This window comes from Artemia sp. Qi Xiang Cuo, chromosome 6, assembly GCF_049724085.1.
Source record: "Artemia sp. Qi Xiang Cuo chromosome 6, ASM4972408v1, whole genome shotgun sequence".
NCBI classification, from domain to species: Eukaryota; Metazoa; Arthropoda; class Branchiopoda; order Anostraca; family Artemiidae; genus Artemia; species Artemia sp. Qi Xiang Cuo.
Window position 1 is genome coordinate 20,053,326 of NC_142799.1, and position 24,714 is coordinate 20,078,039.

Below are 24,714 nucleotides of genomic sequence, written 5' to 3' on the forward strand. Positions count from 1 at the left end.
CTATGGTTCCTTAGTATTTCATAGGTGTGTGTTGGCTGAAACTTATGATTTGAGGTATGCAATTTGCTATATCCGACTTTTCATAACCAGATTTGTTAGTCTTTCGTAGGTATTTGGTGTCTGAAACCTATGATTTGGGATGTGTGGGTTGCTATTTCTTTACCTTTCTGAGCTGGATTTCATAGCCTTTCGTAGGTGTGTGTTGACTGAAACCTATGATTTGGGAATGAGTGGTTTGCTATTTTTGACTTTTCTGAGCTAGATTTCTTAGCATTTCATAGGTGTGTGCATTTCAAGTTAGGTTAGGTTAAGTTAGGTTAGGCTAGGTCAGCCTACGTACGCGCGCGTACGTAGACTAACCTAGCCTAACCTAACTTAACCTAACCTAACTTAATCTAACCTTAGGTTAGGTTAAGTTAGGTTATGTTAGCCTACGTACGCCTCACTTAGGTTAGCTTAGGTTAGGTGAGAGACAGGCAAAAAGTTAGGTGTATGATTAGGTTAGGTTAGGTTAGATTAAGTTAGGTTAGGTTAGGTTAAGTTAGGTTAGGCTAGGTCAGCCTATGTAAGCGCGCGTACGTAGGCTAACCTAGCCTAACCTAACTTAACCGAACCTAACTTAATCTAACCTAACCTAACCTAATCATACACCTAACTTTTTGCCTGTGTCTCACCTAACCTAAGCTAACCTAAGTTAAGCGTACGTAGGCTAACCTAACTTAACCTAACCCAATCTAACCTAACTTAATCTAGCCTAACCTAACCTAACCATACCCCACAGAAAAGGTTAGGTTAACCTATAATATGAGCTTATGATAAGTTAAACTAAACTAACTTAAAAATGTAGAAATGTTTCTATTTATTTATTAATATTTATTTATACCTAACCTAACCTATTGTTTTGGAGGTTAGATGAACGAGTTTGAACGATTGTCTTTAATAATAGAACGAGTCACTCATTTTCTAATTTAAAAATTTGAGGGGTAAATCCATAAGACAAAGGAGCTAAAATTTAATTCAAAATTTAGAATAGAACTTTAAATTTTTCATCTCTTTGAGAAAAAACCAGAACTGAAGTGGAACCTTTTTATTTTCTTTGAAACATTAGAAAAAAATATTGAGTTTTTTAAGTATCTTAGAAATCAAGAACTAAATCGGCATCTTTTTTTTTTTTTTTTTGTAAAATTAATAATTATGCTAACTTTTATACATTCTTTAAGGCAATTAGGAAGAGAACATTAACAGATTTAACTTATTAGAGAAAACTCAGAATCAAAATGATTAACCTTATATTCATGTCGAAGATTCATAATCAATGTATAACTTTTTCTATCTTCTATGAAAAATTTGGAACAGAACTGTAAATTTTTCATCTCTTTGCAAAAAATCGGAACTGAATTTAAGAAAATTAGAATTAAAGTGAAACTTTTTATCTTCACTGGAAAATAATCACAATCATAGTATAACCTTTCCTATCCTCTACAGAAAATATTAGAACTGAACTTTAAATTTTTTATGTCTGAGAAATTATGAACTGAAATGGAAGGTTTTTTCATTTTCATTCGTATAATTCAGAATTAAGCTAACTTTTTTCTCTTCTTTAAGAAAATTCAGAAGAAAACTTGAACATTTTGCACTTCTTCGAGAAATATCAGAATTAAAGTGGAGTTACTTATCTTCATGTCGAATATTCACAATCAATGTATAACTTTTTCTATCTTATATGAAAAATTTGGAATAGAACTTTAAATTTTTCATCTCTTTGAGAAAAATAAGAACTGAATTTAAGAAAAATTATAAATAAAGTGAAACTTTTGATCTTCATGGAAAATAATCACAATCAGAGTATTACTTTTTCTTTCTTTCATCTAAAAATTTAGAATAGAACTTTAAATTTCTTTATTTCATTGTGGAACTTAAAACTGAAGTGGAAGATTTTTATTTTCTCTGAAGAAATTAGAATTGAAGTGTGTTCTTTGGTAAAGTTCAGAAGAGAACTTGAACTTTTCTTCACTTCGTTGAGAAAATTTTAAATTGAACTAGAACTTTTATCTTCCGTGAAAATATTCACAAGTATGGTATTACTTTTTCTATCTTCCACCAAAAAATTTAGAATTGAACTTGAAATTTCTTTATGTCCTTGTGAAATAATGAACTGAAGAGGAAGATTTTTAATTTCTCTGGTGAAATTAGAATTGAATTAGTGTTCTTTAGTAAAATTCAGAAGAGAACTTAAACTTTTCTTCACTTCGTTGACAAAATTGTAATTTGAACTAGAACGTCTTATCTTCCGGGAAAATATTCACAAGTATAGTATTACTCTTTCTATCTTCCACCGAAAAATTTAGAATTCAACTTTAAATTTATTTATTTCTTTATAAAATAGAGATCTTAAGTGGAAGATTTTTATTTTCTCTGGAGAAATTAGAATTGAATTGTGTTCTTTGGTAAAATTCTGAAGAGAACATGAACTTTTTTATCTTCTGTGAAAAATTTGGAACAGTATTTTAAATTTTTCATCTCTTCGAGAAAATATTCACAGGTATGGTATTACTTTTTCTATCTTCCACCGAAAAATTTAGAATTGAACTTTAAATTTCTTTATGTCTTTGTGAAATATAGAACTGAAATGGAAGATTTTTATTTTCTCTGGTGAAATTAGAATTGAATTGTGTTCTTTGGTAAAATTCAGAAGAGATCTTGAATTTTTCTTCACTTCATTGAGAAAATTATAAATTGAACTAGAACTTTTTATCTTCCGGGAAAATATTCACAAGTATGGTATTACTTTTTCTTGTTTCCACCGAAAAATTTAGAATTGAACTTTAAATTTCTTTATGTCTTTGTGAAATAAAGAACTTAAGTGGAAGATTTTGATTCTCTCTGGTGAAATTAGAATTGAATTGTGTTCTTTGGTAAAATTCAGAAGAGAACTTGAATTTTTCTTCACTTCTTTGAGAAAATTTAAAATTGAACTAGAACTTTTTATCGTCCGGGAAAATATTCACAAGTATGGTATTACTTTTTCTATCTTCCACCGAAAAATTTAGAATAGAACTCTAAATTTCTTTATGTCTTTGTGAAATAAAGAACTGAAGTGAAAGATTTTTGTTTTCTCTGGAGAAATTAGAATTGAATTATGTTCTTTGGTAAAATTCCGAAGAGAACTTGAACTTTTTTATCTTCTGTGAAAAATTTGGAACAGTATTTTAAATTTTTCATCTCTTCGAGAAAATATTCACAGGTATGGTATTACTTTTTCTATCTTCCACCGAAAAATATAGAAATGAACTTTAAATTTCTTTATGTCTTTGTGAAATAAAGAACTAAAGTGGAAGATTTTTATTTTCTCTGGATAAATTAGAATTGAATTGTGTTCTTTGGTAAAATTCAGTTGGGAACTTGAACTTCTCTTCACTTCGTTGAGAAAATTTAAATTGAACTAGAACTTTTTATCTTCGGTGAAAATATTCACAGGTATGGTATTACTTTTTCTATCTTCCACCGAAAAATTTAGAATTGAACTCTAAATTTCTTTATGTCTTTGTGAAATAAAGAACTGAAGTGGAAGATTTTTGTTTTCTCTGGATAAATTAGAATTGAATTGTGTTCTTTGGTAAAATTCCGAAGAGAACTTGAACTTTTTATCTTCTGTGAAAAATTTGGAACAGTATTTTAAAATTTTTCATCTCTTCTAGACAGATCTGAACTAAAGTGGAAAATTTTTATATTATTTGGAAAAATAGAAATGATCAATGACTAATTTATTTTTCATTGAGAAAATTCAGAAGAGAACTTGAACTTTCCTTGACTTTGTTGTGAAAATTTTAAATTGAACTTTAAATTTTTCATCTCTTTGAGAAAAGTCGGAACTGAATTTAAGAAAATTTAGAATTAAAGTGAAACTTTCTATCTTCATAGAAAATAATCACAATCATAGTATAACTTTTCCTATCTTCTATGGAAAAATTAGAACTGAACTTTAAATTTTTTATGTCTTGGTGAACTTAAAACTGACGTGGAAGCTTCACTTACGAAATACTAAGAAACCTTAGCTCAGAAAAGCTTGAAATATCCAACTACTCATCCCAAACTAGAAGTTTCAGACAACAAACACCCATGAGGGACTAAGAATCCTAGCTCTGAAAAGTCCAAAAAGCAAACTACACCTCCCAAATCATAATTTTCTGAAAGCACACACCTATGAAATGCTAAGAAATCTAGCTCAGAAAAGTCAAAAAATAGCAAACAACTCATTCCCAAATCATAGGTTTCAGTCAACACACACCTACGAAAGGCTATGAAATCCAGCTCAGAAAGGTAAAAAAATAGCAACCCACACATCCCAAATCATAGGTTTCAGACACCACATACCAACGAAAGACTAAGAAATCTGGTTATGAAAAGTCGGATATAGCAAATTGCATACCTCAAATCATAAGTTTCAGCCAACACACACCTATGAAATACTAAGAAACCATAGCTCAGAAAAGCTTGAAATAGCAAACTATTCATCCCAAACTATAGGTTTCAGACAACAAACACCTATGAGGGACTAAGAATCCTAGCTCTGAAAAGTCTAAAAAGCAAACTACAAATCCCAAATCATAATTTTCTGACAGCACACACCTATGAAAGGCTAAGAAACCTAGTTCAGAAAAGTCAAAAATAGCAAATTAACCATCCCAAATCATAGGTTTCAGACAACACCTACCTATGAAAGGCTACGAAATCCAGCTCAGAAAAGTCAAAAATAGCAACCCACCAATCCCAAATCATTGTTTTTAGACAACACACATCAACAAAGCACTAGGATATCTAGCTTGAAAAAGCCCGAAATAGTAATTTACATATCCCAAACCATGAGTTTCAGACAACATTCACCTACGAAATACTATGAAAACTTAGCTCAGAAAAGCCTTAAATAGAAAATTACACACCACAAATCATTATTTACAGACAACACACACCTATTAAATACTAGTAAACATTAGATCAGAAAAGCCTGAAATAGCAAACCACTCATCCCAAACTATAGGTTTCAGACAACAAACATCTAGGAGGGACTATGAATCCTAGCTCTGAAAAGTCCAATAAGTAAACTACAAATCCCAAATCATAAGTTTCAGACAACACACCAACGAAAGACTAAGACCCTTATATCCCAAATAATAACTTTCAGTCAACACACACCAACAAGAGACTAAGAAATCTAACTCAGAAAACCCAGAGATGGTAATTTACATATCCAAAATCATAAGTTTCATACAACATTCACCTACAAAATACTATAAAATCTTAGCTCAGAAAGGCCTGAAATAGCAAATTAGACATCTTAAGTCATAAGTTTCAGACACCACACACCTATTAAATACTGTGAAACCTTAGCTCAGAAAAGCCTGAAATAACAAACTATTGATCCCAAATTATAGGTTTCAGACAACGAACACCTATGAGGGACTAAGAATCCTAGCTCTGAAAAGTCCAAAAAGCAAAAATACAAATCCCGAATCATAGGTTTCTGAGAACACACACAAACGAAAGACTAAGAAATCTAGCTTAGAAAAGCCCGAAATAGTAATTTACATATCCCAAATCATAAGTTTCAGTCAACAAACACCTACGAAAGGTTAAGAAATTCAGCTCTGAAAATTCCAAAAGCAAACTATTCATCCCAACCTATATGTTTCAGACAACAAACACCTCTGAAAGGCTAATAAATCTAGCTCAGAAAAGTCAAAAATAGTAATTTATATATCCCAAATCATAAGTTTCTGACAACACACACCTATGAAAGGCTAAAAAACCTAGCTCAGGAAAGTCAAAAATAGCAAACTACTCATCCCAAACTATAGGTTTCAAACACCAAACACCTATGAGGGACTAAGAAATCTAGCTCAAAAAAGCCCGAAATAGTAATTTACATATCCCAAATCATAACTTTATGACGACATTCACCTACGATATACTATGAAAGCCTAGCTAATAAAAGTCTTAAATATCAATCTACTAATCCCTAACTAAAAGTTTTATACAACAAACACCTATGAGGGACTAAGAAATCTAGTTCAGAAAAGCCCAGAATAGTAATTTACTTATCTCAAGTCATAATTTTCTGACAACATTCACCTACAACATACTAGGAAAGGATAGCTCAGAAAAGTCTGAAATAGCAAACTACTCATCCCAAAATAGAATTTTCAGACAACAAACACCTATGAGAGACTAAGAATCCTAGCTCTGAAAAGTCCAAATAGTAGACTACACATTCCAAATCATAATTTTCTGACAGTACACACCTATGATAGGCTATGAAATCCAGCTCAGAATAGTCAAAATAGCAAACCACCCATCCCAAATCATAGGTTTCAGAGAACACATACCTATGAAAGACTAAGAAATCCAACTCAGAAAAGTCAAAAATAGCACCCCATACACCCCAAATCATAGTTTTCAGACAACATACAACACCGAACGAGGGGGCCGGGGGAGGGCCTTGGGGGTGCAGGGGGGCCGGGGAGTTGCCTTGGGACCCTTTTGGGACCGGGGGGCTCGATCTGTATTGGGGTAGGGGTATTGGAGCCCTTTGGATCGGGGTAGGGCGATCGGGGCCCTTTGGGGTTGGGGTAGAGGACCTCACGACACTGTTCAAATAGAACTTGTTTACTATAACGACCGCACTCAAAACCTCTTCTATAACCTTTTCTAAAATCATCTTTTAAAATATCTCTAACTGTTTCGCCGAAATAATTCCCTAAAATGTCTAAAACCGTTTCAGCCAAATAATCCCCTAAAAGTAATCTCAGCGTGTTCCTTTTGTTTTTGGCATCTCTGTGCATTCACATTTCAAATTTCTAGGAAACCCTTTCCTAAGTTAATCTCTTCATCTCATAAATTTTCCTAGCTACACTATTAAGGTTTCGTTAGAATATTAATCTATCTCTCCGACTTAAAGCTCAGTGAAGCCGTATTTAAAAATAGAATTTTTATCTCTTTACCCTCCCTCATAATTCCAAGATAACAAGTCATGTCATTTCTAACTCCTGACAGTAAAAATCAATGAAGCCCTATTTAAAAATAGAATATTAATTTTTCTCTCTGACCTAAAGAACGTTTATCCCTCAGACCTAAGAATAAAGAAAGCCATAATGTTTCTTAATTCCCCCTTCGTGAATCAATATATTCCCCTAGCGATTATGTAAATCAAGTTCTCAGGTTAGGTTAGCCTAAAGATCAAAGAAGCCATGATTGTTTCTTAATTCCCCATTCGTGGACCAATAATTCCCCCAGCGATTATATAAATCAATTTCTCAGGTTAGGTTAGCCAAACACTCTCAAAACATTCGCGTCGAGCATGTACATTCTCACTGACAAAAACCATAAAATAGGAACATAAATTGCTGTTGACATCCATAAATGTGAGAAAGTTCCTGTTTTTGACGTTACGCTTCGCAGCCCTATTCAATATGACTTGGCCAGTGATAAAAGTTGCCTTTTATAACGTTTTCAAATAGCCATTTCTCTTTTATCAGACTTGTTTTTCTATTTAGAGGCTGTGCCAAAACGTATCCTTGGATCTCGGATTCTTAATTGTACTAAAAAAATAGGAATCTGCTGCTTTGACATGAAAGAATCCGGAACACAAAGATCCCTTTTTACCGAATGTACTTAGAATCCAACTTTCTTGGTATTAAACACAGGCCTTTGGGTATTTGAAGAGAAAACTCCAAGGCTACAGTCAGAAAAACTGTAACTACTAAGTTATTAGTAAAAAGCACTAAGTAAAGCAACCAACAAAAAAAAATAACTAGTTTCTCTGATATTTATTGGTGCGTTTCAGTAATCATCTCGATAATCACAGCTCAAATGACAACCCTAAGAAACTGGACAAATGAGCTTCAGTAAGTCAAACTAAGCTCGGTTAGCACAAGTATAAACACTAAGTCTTGCACTACTAAGTCTTCTACTGAGCATAACAAGTTGTCCGATGGTATTCATCGCTTCCGCTGCCCTAGATCTTGGAATGAATTTGAGACTCATAAAATAATATCAAGAACTCAAGCAAATGGGGGACGAGGAGCACACGCACTTGAGCTCGAAGGACCAGCCCAGCCGTGGGTCGCCTCCTCGTCCGTAGGAGACATGGTTCAAGATTCTGTTCAGTTCTGTGCCCTCATGCACGTCGGTTATTTTTTTTTTTTTGTTGATGGGTTGGTTTCATTTTGTTTTTTTTTGTTGATTGAGGTTGGCCTTAATAATGTCGGAAAAAAAAGAAAAAAAGAAGGAAAAAAGTGCCAATACAAGAATTGGTTTCTTGTGGATGGTGGACACCCTGTCAACGGGAGATCAAATAGTTTTTTTTGTGTTAAAAATTTTAAAGGTGTAAGAGTAAGCCTTTTGGAAGACCACATTTAAAATTCAAATTCGTTTTAGTTAAATTTTAAGGATATTAATTTGAAGAAATTGAATTAAAAACGCCACCAGAAAAGCGTCTTCTAGAGGGGGAAGGACACCCTGGAACGGGGGGAGCGATAGATATTTGGAAAGAAAAAAGTTAAATGGTAGTGTGCCTTCATGTCCACTAATACATTGACTGGTATATAATAATTTATATTTTTTGAAGTTTAGGTGATATGATAATGTATTAAGTTGTAAGATTTATATGTTTTTGTATTAAAATATTACCGAGTGGAGAGGAGGAGGAGAGGGAAAAAATAACAACTACCTCTGATAAATGTTAAACAAAATTCCTTCTGTTGGCACACAGAACATGGCGATGGTGGTGGTTATGGTCTTGAGGTCAGTTTTGGGTTTAGGTGCCATTTTTAACATGATGATTGCGATGCTGACGAGACATCAAAAAAGTGGAACCCTTTCTTCTGGATAAATGAATTCAGCTTTGTGAAGACCTCTGAGTCAAAGCAAAACACAACGTTGGTGCCGATTTCCATAGAAACGGGTTCTGCTGAATGCATGATTTACAGGCTGGAGTCACAGTAACCCTGGTCTACAAATGTGGCAGTTAATGTGAGATCAGCATTCAGCCGGAATTCCTGGAAGAGAATTCCTATGTCGTCAGTGAACGGCATCGCCATATTCTCCTTGTCAACAGAGTGGCATCTTCACCCAGATAGGTAGCCAAACTGTTTGACCCGCCCAACTATTACTCTCTTTCCCCTACCAACCGGTCTGTAAACGCACCATTCACCGATACGCAATTCCTATTTCACACCGACCTCTGCATTGGTTTGTGGCGACTCACGTAGTCCTACTCGTCGGCCCTGGACCATCACCCGTTTTAATCGGTCACTACTCAGCTAATCAGAGCTTTCCCTCAGAAGCCACAACAGCGTGGATTTTTTTATTGGTGTTATGGAGCCGTCAGAAGTCTTGACAAGACAAAACCTAGAATTCTTTATGTTCGTCACAGGCTCACTAACCCAATTTTTCTCAACTTGGTGTTTTACAGAGTGAGCAATCACTGGTAAATCTTCAAGTGCAAGCAAATGTTGACGGTATATTCTTACCAAAATTACCCCTTATTAAGTCATTTTCCTTGTGTTTTCTATAATTATACAGACTTCCTTGTGTTCTAACAATTGCACTAATTGCTAATCATATTTAAGATCTCCATAAAAAGCTGATTCTTAGACTGAATGTTATCAATAGTTAGGCTCTTGTACTTTTGTTATTGACAAGGATCGTTATTTACTTACCATTCATTACTATGGAGAATGTTTTTTTTTGTTTATTTTTTGTTCCAACCAAATCATATAGAAAAAACATTTGTGAAAAACTGGTTAGGAGTTACTCAGTCACAAATTAGAACTTACATTTTCCTTATTGTGGGTCAGAATCGCAGAATCCACTGGCAGGCATCCAACAATGGGGCAACAAACATTTTTTCCATGGTTTTTACCTATTCTGCTTTTCCTTTGCTTTCCTTATAATTACTTTATAGTCCCAAATTTCTAGGGGGGAATGCCCCCCCCCCTGCACTTCCTTGCCGGCATCATGACGTAGGCCACAATATTAAGTTTCTCGTATAAAGTTGAGACAAATTTCGATTTTTCAGGTTTATTGTGATGATTTTCATCTTCTATTTTCGCCAGTGGTTAGTATCGCTAATTTCGGCAATTTTTTGAAAGATTTCTTATCCGAACTGAACATTATAATAAAAACATTTTCTCAATTAATTACACTCAAAAAGTTTCCACCTAATGGGAGTTCATTCAGTAGAACTCACTCTCTCCTAATTCCAAGATATATCGATAAAATATGCCCATTTTTTTTTTTTAAGAAAGGGTTATTTGGTAATAACAAACAGCTGGAGCACCAGAATCACCCTGTATTTAGATACCCTTCCTCTAGGCCTAGGTTATATTTACACAGCATGGTATAGCCTATTATTTAAGCAGGCTGGACCCCCCACCCCCACACAAAAAAAACTATCACTTGCCCTTACTCTATACCTATGCTTGGCTTACCTAAAATTTGGTTCCTCTTGATCTGGTCCCTCCATATCAGCAAAACTACATCAGAATAATTTCAAACAACGGCGAGAATCAGTGTTGCCAGCTTCTGGTGCGAACTCCCTGTTAAGTCTAAAAAAATCCCTAATTTTTTAACAAGCAATGAGGCCAGGTGTCTCGGAGGCACGGAGGCAGGCCGGAGGCATGGAGGCACGAAGGAAGGGACACCTGCGACGGTCAGTTATTAGCCCCTCGATACTGGGCTTCACGCGAGTCTCCACTACTTACTGAACCATTCGTTATGGAGGCACGACTTGAAATCCCCTATACTATTTGAGCGACTTCACTGAGATCTCCAAACATTCTTTACTCGACTTCAGAAGAAATGGTTCCAGACTCTATTGATGCCAATAAAGCTTTACGAAGTGGTTTAAAATGGATCACCTATCAACTCTTTTTTGTTAAGAACATGATGTTTGAGGTTCTTTATTAGATTTTCAAAATAATATCTTTATATACTTAGCTCCGAAATTGTCTGCGACAAGTTTGCGATTTGGACAAGAGTGAAATGATCTTGGTAGCAAGGTTGTGTGCTTGGTCGCTTTTTCTACTGGAATTTTCGCTATTTTATAATGTCATTTTAGTCTGGAATGCTGTTTGGTTGCTCTTTTCAAATTGTAAGGCTTATTGTTTTCTTCCAATAGCAAAGATTTATACAATTAAACTTGGATGCCAACGATAAACTAAGATCCATTACCGAACTTCCAAACTTCGACGGAAGTAGCTTAATTGTGGCTAAGTTGATGTGGGGTATGGTACCATTTTTATTCGTGTTTCTCGCGTCTCTTCTGACTTTGCTAATCACATTTCACTATTATTCTGCTTTTTTTGGATGGTTTTCTTTTCTATAATTCAATCTTGTTCTTTTTAAATTCACCTGGAAGCAAAAATATAATATATTGCGAATGATTTTCATTTTCAAATTACTTTTGGACCGCAAATGCGATTTTCTTATATTTTTTAAATGAAACAACCTTTTTTGGGGACACCTTCTTTTGTGATCGTACGATATAATCGAAGAATCTATAAGTGGGATCGCAATCAGCCCTTTCAATTTAGCTAAACTCCAGCTTTCTGTTCATACAAAATATTTCGGAAAATTCAATTAAAGTGAAAGATTTCCTGATAAAAAAAAACACAGTTTTTTTTTATATTGATTTAGTTTTACCAGAGTTATTTTCTAGAAATCTAGAAGAGAGGTCGAATTTTGATGTGAGATTTGGAATAAGTAATTGTGTGTGCTACACCACTTCGGCATTACATGATCCCTAAGAAGTTTATTTTCAGACCTAGGACAGTTTTGTTTTGATTCTTGTTCATACTATTTAGTAAGATAGGAAAACATGTTTTAGCGATTCCCGGCAAGAGAAAATTTTTCTCCGTTTAACGATCTCTAAATTAAATTAGTTTTTCGATTTGTATGTCTTACTGCTTCCAATCCACATACCACTCATCACGAGGCAAAAAAAAAAAAAATACAAAAGCAGTAGTGTTGTTCTATAACAGAATTTCTTAAGGGGATTCGATACAACAAAGAATCAGCCTATCTCGTCCATTATAATTTCTCTTCCAAACAAAAATTATTTGTTTGGCCAAACTATTTAGAATTGATTGGGTGGTTTTAGAGCTTGGATAAGGGATCAGAATAAACTTTAGAAAACTAAAAGCCGACATCTACTTTTTCTGAAATCTTAGAAAAACCTTGTAACCTCTCTTGTTTTGTGCCGGAGTTGATATATTTAGTTAAGAAACTTACATCACTAGGAAGTATAAATTTGTTTTTTTAGATCAAACGGAGCAGAATTTTCTTTTCATAATTCAGGAAAGAGTTGTTTCAATGATAAGTTGTTCTCAATAGGTTTCAGTGATAAGTAGTCCCCAGGGAGAATTCGCTAATGGACCCTTTGCCTTTGATACAGTCAGCCGGCGTCGAGGCTCACAAAATGATGTTTAAGGTGCCGAATCCTTTTAAATTGCTCTTTAACGGCTGTCAAATTAGTAACATTATGTTTTCTGCAGCGAATTATTCTGCTGAAGCGGAATTTGGAAGTTGCTAAAAATTTGAATTAACTTATATTTACCTCAAATGGTTAAGGTGACCCACCTCAGCCGTCTCTGTAACGACACCTGTAGGTTAAAATGGTTACTCGAGCCCAAATCTTCGTAATTATATATTTTTCAAGTGAAATAGAAAAGCTTTAGAAAAACTTGGAAGCACATTTTACATTCGTAAATAATTACAATTAAATAAGTCAGGTAGAAAATCGCAGTTTAAATTACCTATAAAAGTTTATTATACATACTTAAATAACGTATTATTAGCTAAGTTTTACTGTTTGTTATTTTTATATATAAAGACTGAAAGACAAAAACAGTTCCGCTTAAATGAAATATTCATTTTGGGTCAATGGCTGTCTTTTAGAAGTACATCCTCTTTATTTCTGAGGTGTGTATCCTTGTGCCACTGTTTGCCAAGGTTGGTACGCAAATACGCAGGGGGGCCAATTCATGAGAATTTAGGGGGGAGTCGGTTATTGAACACCGTTCGATTATAATAGGTTGCATATGTTATATTACTAATTGTCATGAAGTATTTCATATTTGCTCACCAACTGTGGGGAGGGGGCTCCTTTAGTCTTACTGTGGAAGAGGGTGTATCGGAAACTTTAAGGGTACTTTTTAGCCCAGATTTTATGTATACATTTTGGGGGTGGGGTAATGTCTCATTAAAGACCCTTCGCTCGGAAGAGTACATTTGAACAAATAGTTCAATATGAATACTAAATGGGTTTTAAAAATATTTTTAGCTGGAGAATGGTAGATTCTTGTTAATACCTACACCCACGTGGAATGGATGGCAGGTATCCCTCGGGAGCTATACTTCTCCTATGAACTTCCCTTCCCCCCTCCTCAAAAAATTCACAACTTGAAAAATCATTTTTATGTTTTAGACCCTTCCCTAAAGAGAATAATGGGTCATCATTTCTAGGTGTGATTAAATTCTAGAGCGAGGTATTAACTAGGGGGCGAATCCCCTAATATACGTAATAAAAATTTACTAATATAGAACTTCGTTACGTAAGTTAATTCGTAAGTTACGTCAGATCAAAATTTCGAGAAAGCCATTTAGCCCAAAAAAATTAAAATCAATATGCAAATTTAGTTTTAATTATTCGTGTATGGTGAGCCAAAATCAAAGCTGCATTAATTCAAAAACGTTCAGAAATTAATTTAAAAAAAAAGTTTTTTTTCACTGATAGTAAGGAGCGACATTAAAACTTAAAACGAACAGAAATTATTCTGTATATGAAAGGGGCTGTCCCCTCCTCAACGCCTCGCTCTTTCCGCTAAAGTTTGACTCTATCTCACAAATTTATTTTTTTAAACAATAAAAAACTTTGGGACAGCCCCTTTCATATACGGAATAATTTCTGTTCATTTTAAACTTTATCAGTTAAAAAAAATCATTTTTTTATTTAATGAATTAAATAACAATAGTGACTCGTATCTCTCTCGTTAAATGTTTTTAACTCTAATGTTGGTTGGTCCCCCATACATTAATTTCTGATTCTTGTTATCTTGAACTTTTTTTAGTTCTCAACTATTTTTTTGACAGGTTTTAAATATTTAATTAGTACCATTCAAAAGAAATATCGAAGTTTTATAAGCATAGTTTTTCCATTTTCCGTGTCTTTCCATTCTATTTTTTTTTTTTTAGTAAAATTTTGGACAGGAAAGCGGATAAAAAAGTGAATTTTGTCTTTATTCTAGGATGGAAATCTGGCACTTAGTGAAGAAAATTGTGTTGAGGCCATCCCTGTTTTGAATGAGTGGCTGGGAAAAAAGGACAAAGTTGACAATGGACATTCACATTCCGCAGAAGATATGTATTCTAGGTAACTTAAATATGTACCAAGTTGAATCTACGTTTTTCTTCGTAATTAAATAAAAAAAAACAAGCTTTTTAAACTGAAAGTAAGGAGCAACATTAAAACTTGAAACGAACAGAAATTATTACGTATATAAATGGGGTTGCTACCCCCTCAACACATTGCTCTTTACGCTGAAGTTTTTTAGTACTTTTAAAAAAGTGTCTTATTGTTCTAATTAAACGCCCCTTGTGTTTCAGGCAGGGCCGTCACGTATGGGGGGAGGGGGACACCCCCCATATTTTCGGTCACTGGGTAAAAAAAATAAGTTGGTAAAATCATGGCGCTTTGCGCCTCGATTTTTCCGACGCCGCTAAAATTCTTTGTTCGGTCCAATAAAGACCACGGGAATACTGACATGTCATCTACAGAAATTTCGAACTTGGTCGGTAAACCAGCAGTTCTACCGACTCCTGCCATGATTTTACAGATGGTGCCACACTTTTCCATTTGATTAAATGAACAGCCTTAAAATAGTGACATGATATGCACCGAAATCTGAATCTCGGTTGGCAAATGCAGCGGTTTTACTGACTCTTGCAGTGATTTTACGTATTGTATTCGAAACGGACATTATGCTAATTATTGACAACAAACTATTGGTAAAAAGGACCATCCAGTCGGTAAAATCTCTAGCTCCCCCCGCCCCCCCCCCAAACATTTTGGCTAGTAACGACACTGGTTTCAGGATTCATTCTTAAAGAATTGGGACAAAATTTTAACTTTAGAGTAAAGAGCGAGGGGTTGACGAGGGGGCAACCCCCTTTATATACGTGATAATTTCTGTTCGTTTTAAGTTTTAATGTCGCTCCTTACTAATGTTACTCCTTACTTCAGTTAAAAAAAAACTTGTTTTTTATTTAATTTCTGATCGTTTTTAAATAATGCCAGGAAATCTGGCCCCACCTCCACGAAGAAATCCCCTTCCCACGGAAATATCCTCTAGACAATTCAGTGGTGAAAATTTACCCCGGACAACTACTCTCAACCACTCCGCGCGTAAAATTGAGACAGAAAAGAGAAAGCAAGACCCCCAGTGTATAATTTTCCCTGACAATTTCAATCTCTGGAAACTTCCCTCTCCACGGAAAATTCTCCCGTGGGCAAACCCCCAGCAGAAAACTTGTCCCCCCCCCACCCCGAAAATGTATGAGTACATCCCAATAACAAATACTATGCGCAAACAATGGGCAAAATTATAACTTAAAAACCTTTCCCCTGGGGTTGTGGGGGGGGGGGCGTTCTATACCCGAAGGCATAGTTATTGGGCCTTTCAACTATTACGAACAAAATGGCTATCTCAAAATTTTGATTGGATTATTTTGGGAAAAAGGGGCAGGGGAGGGGGCATAGTTGCCCTCCAATTATGTGGTGACTTAAAAAGGGCAATAGAACTTTTAATTTCCGTTCGAATGAGCCCTCTCCCGGTATTCTAGGACCATTGGATCCATGCGATCACCCCTAGGAAAAAAAACAACAAATAAACACGCATCCGTGATCTTTCTTCTGGCAAAAAATACGAAATTCCACATTTTTACAGGTAGAAGCTTAAAACCTCTACAATAGGCTTCTCTGATACGCTGAATCTGGTGGTGTGATTTTCATTAAGATCACTTGACTTTTAGGAGGTGTTTCCCTTTTTTCAAAAATCAGGAAAATTTTCTCAGGCTCGTAACCTTTGACGAGTAAGACTAAACCTAATGAAATTTATGTATTTGAAATCAGCATAATAAGGCGATTGTTTTGATATATCTATTGGTATCAAAATTCCGTTTTTTAGAGTTTCGGTTACTATTGAGCCGGGTCGCTCCTTCCTTACAGTTCGATACCACGAACTGTTTGATGTTCATCCATTTCGTACAATTCAAATTATCTTGAAATGACGAGCAAGTGTCACCTTTCACCCAAAGAAGGAGATAAAAAAATAAGATGTTTACATCGCAATACAAAACAAACGCAACTCTGTTGAGTCGCAATTCAACTCTAGTGAGCATCTCATCTCAAATCTGTTGAGTAAGAGTCGATTGTAGCGAGACACGAGCAAACTCTTTGCAAAAATATGTAGATTTTTACTTATGAAATTAAATTTAAAAAAAAATTTTTTTTTCAACTGAATATTAAATTTTTTCAACTGAATAGCAATATTAAAACTCAAATCAAACATAAATTATTCCGTATATGAAGGGTTGCCTCTAATTCCCTTTCGAATGCACCCTCTCCCAACCTTCTAGGACCATTAGTTCGATACGATCACACCTTGGGAAAACAAACAAAAAAAAACATCAACAACAAAACAAATAAACAGGCATCCGTGATCTTTCTTCTGGAAAAAATGCAAAATTCCACATTTTTGTATATAGGAGCTTGAAACCTCTATATCAGGGTTCGCTGATTCGCTGAATCTGATGATGTGATTTTCATTAAGATTCATAGACTTTTTGGGGATGTTTGTCCTCTTTCGAAAATCAGGCAAATTTTCTTAGGCTCGTAACTTACGAGTGGTGACACTAAAATTGGTGAATCTTATATATTCGGAATTAGTATAATAACCCAATTCTTTTGATGTATCTATTGATATCAAAATCCGCTTTTTAGTTTTGCTTACTATTGAGCCGAATCACTGCTTACTTACAGCTCGTTACCACGAACTCTTCAATATGTGTTTTCACTTGTATTAAAAAAAGATGAAGGTTTGTCTAACTCTTAAGGACTACGCTCTTAAGCTAATATAAATATTTGATTGTATAAAAAAAATATGACCAAGCATTCAAAATATGCAAGATTTTTTAGTCTTGTGTAGCTGTTGCTTTATTAAAAGGGGAGAAATCACGAAGCCTTGAGGTTTCTTTTGTGTTTCCTATAATCTGTTATATAATCTTTATAGTTCGACTTTGTTCGCTTTTTTACAATTCATACCCCCCCTCCTCCCCCCCCAGTAATAAATCTTGTATACCTGCTTTAAGGACATTTTGTTCGTGACAAGCTGAAATGTTTTTCTTCTTCTTGATGAGGGACCTCAGAACGATTCCGATAGGGCCTTGTGGATTTTGCAATTGCTATTGTTAAGTTGATAGAATGCAATAAAAGGTTTTACAGTGATGTCATGCCTACTTTCAGTATCCAGCATTTACCTGTTACTGTGCGAAGGTGGTCGCGTCATTTCTATTTCAGTCAAAGCGATGACAAACATTATTTTTGAATTCAATGATATCTCCTAAAGTTTAATTATTTTTAATAACTCCTACGTTTCAATTGCATGTTTAATTAAGTCTATGGATAATTACGAAAGATATTGGCTCTTCGGTTCTCAGTAGAGCATGAACTCCACTGAAAGTTTTGTTAGCATGGTTTTTGTCAGGCCATGCTTACTAAGAGATGCTGGTACTCGTCTAATATACAATAGCCACTCGAGAAGTGAAGTTTGGTGAATGCTAATGAAGAAAAAGAAAATATGTTGAAAATAATTACTTTAGTAACAAAATAATGAAAACTATCACAAAGAATTATGGAAGGGAGGCCGCCTAGAGCGCATTATATTAAATACGCAACCTAACCTGATCTAACCTAACCTAGGTACCTTTTTTTGCCCCTCAGTCCCAAAAAACTAAAGTTTAAATATTGTTCACGGAATGAGAAACGCCTGTTTGCCTAGTGAGCTAAAGTCTTGTTAAAGAAGTTGCTTGCATGTTTATCGCGTCACAAATTTTCGAGTGGTTATTGTATATTAGACAAGTAGGCTACCGAGATACTTCCCCCTAACCTTAACGAACAGTGAAAAAGTGTGTGTAGAAGGTTCACTTTTTATCGTTAAAAGGCAATGTACAGACTTGTCCTTAGCTTCCCCTGACTCTCACAGAAAAAAACGAGTACGACCCTGATTCCTTTGCTATCGGATTTTTTTTTTTTTTTTTTTTTTTTTATTTTTACCTACAGCTTAATTTATCTCGGGGCTGTAACGATTTTATGTTTCATTTTAAATGGTATTAAATGAAGAATTGATGATCATGCATGACAAAAAACAAAAACAAAAAAAAAACTAAGAAACTAATCGGGGAAAAAACTATTTTATGTTCATTTACCGCTAGGGATAAGATAACATGAATTTTAAGGGATGCACATCTTTTGCTCAGGGGATACCGGGTTAAATATGGAATTTCAACTGACAAGCCCCTTAGAATGTTATTTTAACAAAATCTACATAGAAAAATATTGCTGCTTTAAAACTTTATATCTTGACATTCTGTATTACTGCACTATGAAAAGTAGTTTCACAGTCGGAATGAATTAGACAATTTTAGCCGCAAAAGTTGTGTATATTTTCATATGAAAAATTTTTAGGCTAAATACCACAGAATATGGAGAACTGGTAAGAGTAGAAACTGACGCATGCATCGCCAAAACCGGAAACGCTATCTAGTGTTTCAAGCTTTATTGCGAACTTGGCCATTCTTTTGAGCAGGGTTGCCACCGGTGACACTTTAGTGTCACTTTTGACACTTTTTTTTAAATGGCACTTTTTAGGACACCTGACACTATTAGGACACTTTTTAGCAAAAGTGCTACTTTTTTTGCAAGTACAAATATTTTACAAAAAAAAAAAAAAAATTCAGACAGAAGACCGGAAGGAAAACTGTCAATGTAGATATGCATCGATATCTTTTTTCTGTCAGTTAAGATTCTTATCTTAACTCCGCGCGTGGCAATTATTGGATGCAAGAATCTTTCTCTGGGGTGAAAAACGTAACCGTGTTTGTCTCTATCTGTGTGTGAGAAATTTGATCTCGCGTAGACGGAGAGGCTTCCAAACGTTCAGCATCCCCCTTGGCCTTGTAGTACTGTTTAATCTTGGTTTCAAAATACTCCTTCTCTTGGTTGGGGATGACCTTCAAGAGATACTTGACATCTTTGATTTTCGCCTCAGGTAGATCAATCTTTTTGCCACAAAGTTTGGGCAAAACAAGACGTTCAACAACACGGACAGCTGAAGTGTTGGGACACTTTTTAACCGAATTACATTCTTGTGATATATAGTAGCCATTTGCAAGTCTCCAGAGAAGGAAGTTTTGAACCAAACTCTCTTAGCGTTATCCTGACGGAACTCAAGTTGTTTTACCTTTGAATACGGTACCAACGAGTACTTGTACAGCTGCTGGCTTTTGAAGGTCAAAGAACTTTGACTGGGTCATTTGCAGGACATTAAAAGGATGTATCCTTCTTACTTTCAGTAACTTCCTCACCAGATCTAATGGGGAAAACAAATCAAGATGCTTTAGCCCCCGCTCAATAGTGCTATGTACAGCATCAACCTCCTGTATAATTGAATGGCCTGGTTCACAATACTTCATCACCACTTGTTCTAAGCGCGGAAATTTTCTTAGAACATCTTGGATGGCGAAGCTTATAATTGAGTTTCGGTTCTGGAACACGCAGGAGTCCGACCAAGTAATTAATTGGCAGATATCAGGGTAATTATCAAGGACTTTTTCCAGTATGGCCACTAGTCCACTAGCTATTTCATGTGCTCCACGTCCAGCCTCAAACTCGGACCAAATGCAACAGTATACCTCATTGATTTTCTCTCCGGTCCTTCTCTGTAATGAAAGAATTGCCGTGAGGTTGAATGTAGTTATCTTCCTTTTATAGAAAAAGAAGAAACATTACCCCGGGGCAGCGGAAAAACATTCTCCAGATCAAAACAAAGTGGGGGAATATATAGTTTTGACCTGTCCACGTCACGTTCAATCTTGGTCTCAACTTTACTTTTCACATGAGCCTCATACTTGTCTTTTACTTCCTGATCCATTTCAATTCGGTTTTCTTCACATACACGCTTTTCCTCGCATACATCACATCGATCTGTTTTCGGAATATGAAATGACAAACTAAACTGCGTGTTGAAGATCTCACGATACTTGAACTCACTAATATCACTTCTTGCTAGTTCTCTGCAGTATTCCTGATGCAGTTCATACATTTTGCGAATGTTTAGATTTGCCTCCAAGAATTTTCTGGTAGACTTGGCTCGAGTATAATGCGATTCAACGCACGGGAAAGATTCAATATGCTTTTTCACTAGTTCAATGTCCTCAGTAGTAATCAAGGTTCCATTTTGCTTAGACACATAGCAATTTCAATGTTATTTTATAGAAGCTACAGGAAGACGTTTCAATAGAAGCTCTACACCTTTTCAAGGAGATTCAGAGCTCCCTCACATTACCTTCTGAATTTGCTCGGAGGTATAGCAATTTCAATATTATTCGATAGAAGCTCTTCACCTTTTCAAAGAGAGTGAGTATAACTTGATTGGTGATTGGGATTTGAATAAAAGGAATAGTTTTCTTTACAATTCATATTAGTAAGGGAATTGGATTCAATGAGAATAGTTTATTTGCGAGGATATTAGTAGAGAATAAAATGAGTGGTGCATTTACATTATTGGAGATTAATGATGGAGCTGACAACTGCAGCAGCGATATACGAGTACCCAATGTAGCTGTGGCAATAACCGCTGGTTGTAGACTATGTCTTGAATGGGACACTATGTACGCTAGATACGTGATATCAATAAGCAAATTTAAACAGGAGAAGCAGCTATGTTTTGCTGGAAAAGTGAATATTCTCCATATAAATAAACTTCGGTCAGTAATAGATGTCCTATCGAAATATATTGATGAGAATAAAATGCATCAGTGAATATGATTTTTGTAATTATGTTCAATAAAATTGTTTCTAAATCAATGACATTTTTTTTCTTTCTATAGTAGACTAGCGTAAATTTTTTAGAGTAGAAAAAAATTCTGGTTAGTCTGAAGTTGGCTGTGAGAGAGTTAGGACTCAAAAAATGGATAGATTCGAGAAAGATCGAATCATGAGGAATCTAATTCTTATGGAAAAACGTTTAGTTCTAGACGATGATTTTCTAGAGTTGTCTATTCAAAGGAAGATGTTTTCTCGGGTAATGCTTGTCAATATAATGAAACTAATTCTCCATCATTAGACTATTTTATAACGCTTTTACGTTGTGGTTCAAATTCATTTATACAATTTATTTATATATCGAACACGAGACGGCAAAATGATATTGTGGATATGTTTTTAAACATTAGTTTAGAAAATTGGGACTTTTTTTTCATGAGAAAGATGGTGCTCAAGGATGATTTACTCCTCTCTCTCTCTCTCTATCTCAGACAATTTTTGATGTTGCTAGCTCAGTTTCATTGTGGCAGTGAGAGTGTCAACACATGACAAAATGTTTCGTACATGTCGGTTATGTATGTACTCACTGGGCAGCTGGTCATCATGTGAGAATTGTACAATGATTGATGAGTTTGATGAAAAGTGTAGATTATGCAACCCATGTAAAATGCATAGAGGATATGCTGTACAAATTAAAGGTTATAATTCCTGTCTTGAAGAGGTGTGTGACTCTCATCCTAGAGGTTACCTAAGCTCCAATTGTCATTATAATAAATGTAAGCAGTGGGAGAATGCATATCCCGGTATGACTAGAAAAAATCCTAAGCGTGATTTTAGTCTATTGCTACGAGATTGGTATCGTCGTTGTTTTAGATTTTTCTGGGAGGAGAAACCAGGTCAACCATTCAACTGTTGGAACAAGAAGAGAATATAGTTTCTACGTCATTGCTGTGAAGACAACGGATGTTATGATTATAAACCCACTGATTTTTATTTGGCTGTGACGGAATGTGATTCGACACTTGAGGACACTGTTTATGAAATTGCTTCAAATAAGCAAATATAAACATGTGAATTCTATAGAATGAATGAGAATAGTATCATGGACTATAAAAAGAGATATGACAAGAGTGAAGTCACACTCTACTGTAGAAAATGTGACCCTGACATTGCAGTACATCAGGATCAGTACACTGTGAATTCAGATAATCTATCTGCACTGGTCGTTGTCGACAAATACCTAGTAGTGGATGAAATCTAAAAAGTAGAAAAGTTATTTTCTCAGTCATATAATTTTTTTTTTATCAATAAACAATTTAACACACATCTTTGGAACATTTTATTATTATGGCAATAAAATCAATATTAAATAAACTTGTAAGTATTTTCTCCACTAGAAAGTAGTTCGATCGAGGTAAGTCAACGTAGATGTTGAGAAACTGCTTGTAGGTACAGCCACGGCATCTGAACATGAAAAAGAGTAGTGCATGAAAGCCACATGTCTTAGTCGTTAAATCCTGTATTCTTAATTGATTTTGAATAATGGTTTTCTCACTGCTTTCAATAAACTTGCTAATGTACGGAGCATAGAATTTATACGATAGGCCAAGAAGATCAAAAAATTCAATATTCTTCTCTGTTTGAAAGATGCATTGCCAATGACTGGTCTTCAAAGTCGATGGACTGCTATTAACAATGATTAGGGTATTGTTAACGCTTGGAATTTTTTCAATGAAGTCCGAAGGTATGCAATAGGACTTGTACTGGGACATGTATGGATCCATACTAAATACATTGATTATTTGGTTTGTATTCATGGTGCAAGGTCTAGTAGAACACTGCCGTCGGGTGTGATTTCCCAATAGGTTTCAAATTGACTCAGTGATATTAGCGTGATACTCTCAGTCAGAGCATTGACAAATGTACACTCTAAACGTACATTCCCAGTTTATACTATACTCATATCCTGAGTGCCTGACAAGTCCAAAACAATAACTCCATGTTTTTTTGAAAACGTTAAATCGGTTATTCCATTTTCAAATAGTTGAGAGTCATGATCTAGGGATTGCATGGTCAACTCGTACAGAATTCTATAGGAATTTTTGTCAAATGACTTAGTGTACAGTGGAATACCATTCACTTTGCACACATAGCTAGATACATCGAAAAAATTAAAATCAAGGGGGGATTCAGTCCAGGATCCAATGGCACTACCACTCCTAACAAAGACCAAAGCCAATTTTAATGGGATTTTTCCCATGATAAATGATGAATCGCTATAGCTACGAGAACCGGCAGGAATATAACGTTGATTGGTGATTGTATGGGGGACGAGAAGTTTAATGTTGTTGTCATTGGCTCTTAGCTTTTCCACTGCAAACGCAACAGAGCTCATGACCTGTTGTTTTCAGACATGAAAAATTGACTACGGGATAATTACACTTTCATCGTGTCCCGCGAAAAGTGTTTTTCTCAAACTAAAATTCGATGGGGCCATCTGCAACTTTATGTCAATCTTGACATTGGGGGGTAGCCATTGGGATATATTGAATATCTCATGATTTAATTTTCCAACTAGATGATACTCCTGGGTCACTGCAGTAGTCAACTCACCTTCAGTATTAACGCCTGTTCGATATTCATAGCCCAGTGATTGTCCTCTCATCTCCTTGTACGCCTTTGGCGTCATCATCATAAATTGTATGTAGCTTGCATAGTTGGATAAATTATTGCTAGTGCTCACCAATGTTACATTAATAAAGACATTAATTTGTTTGAATAGGTTGTGTAGAATACAGTTTTCGTAGGAGAGACCATCGCCGGCATTTGGAGTTGTATTATCTGACTTTTTCTTCACCACAACATTTAAATCACTAAATGTTGACGACAAATCAATGAAATAGTCTTCAGTGGAATATATTTGAATGGGTATATTTTCTAAGATGGGGTGTCTGGGATAAAGCTGTTCATAGTAGCCATACTTTACACTGACATCAACATTTTCAGCATTGCAAAGATTCAATGAGGAACTGATTGATGGATATGATTCCTTGTGGGGAAGATAAGTCATCTTAAGAGAAGAAATCCTTCTTTGATCTAACAATCTTTTTCTTTTTCTTCTTATTTGCCTTCGTTGTTTTATTCCTCAAAGTCCTTATTGATGTACTTTGCTTCCTGCCTGGGTGGAGACTGATGAGTGAATGAAGCGGATGTATCCTTTTCAATCCCTCCCCATTTTGTCGAGATTTTAGTTGCTCACCAACGGCTCCTGCTGAAGATCTAATATTGTCCTTAACACTCCTTGAAATTCTTGCCCGACCCCCAGTCCTGTGGTGTAGAGGCAGCAAAATTCGATGCAGCAGGTACAAGATATTTTCTGGCAAGGGGTAGTGCAGAACGAAATAGCCTAGCAAACCAGCTACCAAGACCATAGCCAGACATTGTAGTACGACCCTTGTAGTAAAAGGCTTTAGTTTTTCGATATTGATTGGCGCGAAGTCTATGATTTCTATGCAGAGTTTAACTTGATTCATTTTGTAGATAGTCTTGTACACTTT

At 35.3% G+C, this 24,714-nt stretch overlaps 1 protein-coding gene across 1 annotated transcript in view; it reads left to right on the plus strand.

The window, feature by feature from the left end:
- Ipk1 (Inositol phosphate kinase 1) overlaps nucleotides 1-24,714 on the plus strand; it is a 334,853-nt gene that overhangs the window by 278,951 nt on the left and 31,188 nt on the right. The window contains exon 7 of the mRNA XM_089090527.1: nucleotides 14,304-14,428. Within this exon, the coding sequence (XP_088946653.1) occupies nucleotides 14,304-14,428 (125 nt within the window). The remainder of the gene's footprint in view (nucleotides 1-14,303; nucleotides 14,429-24,714) is intronic.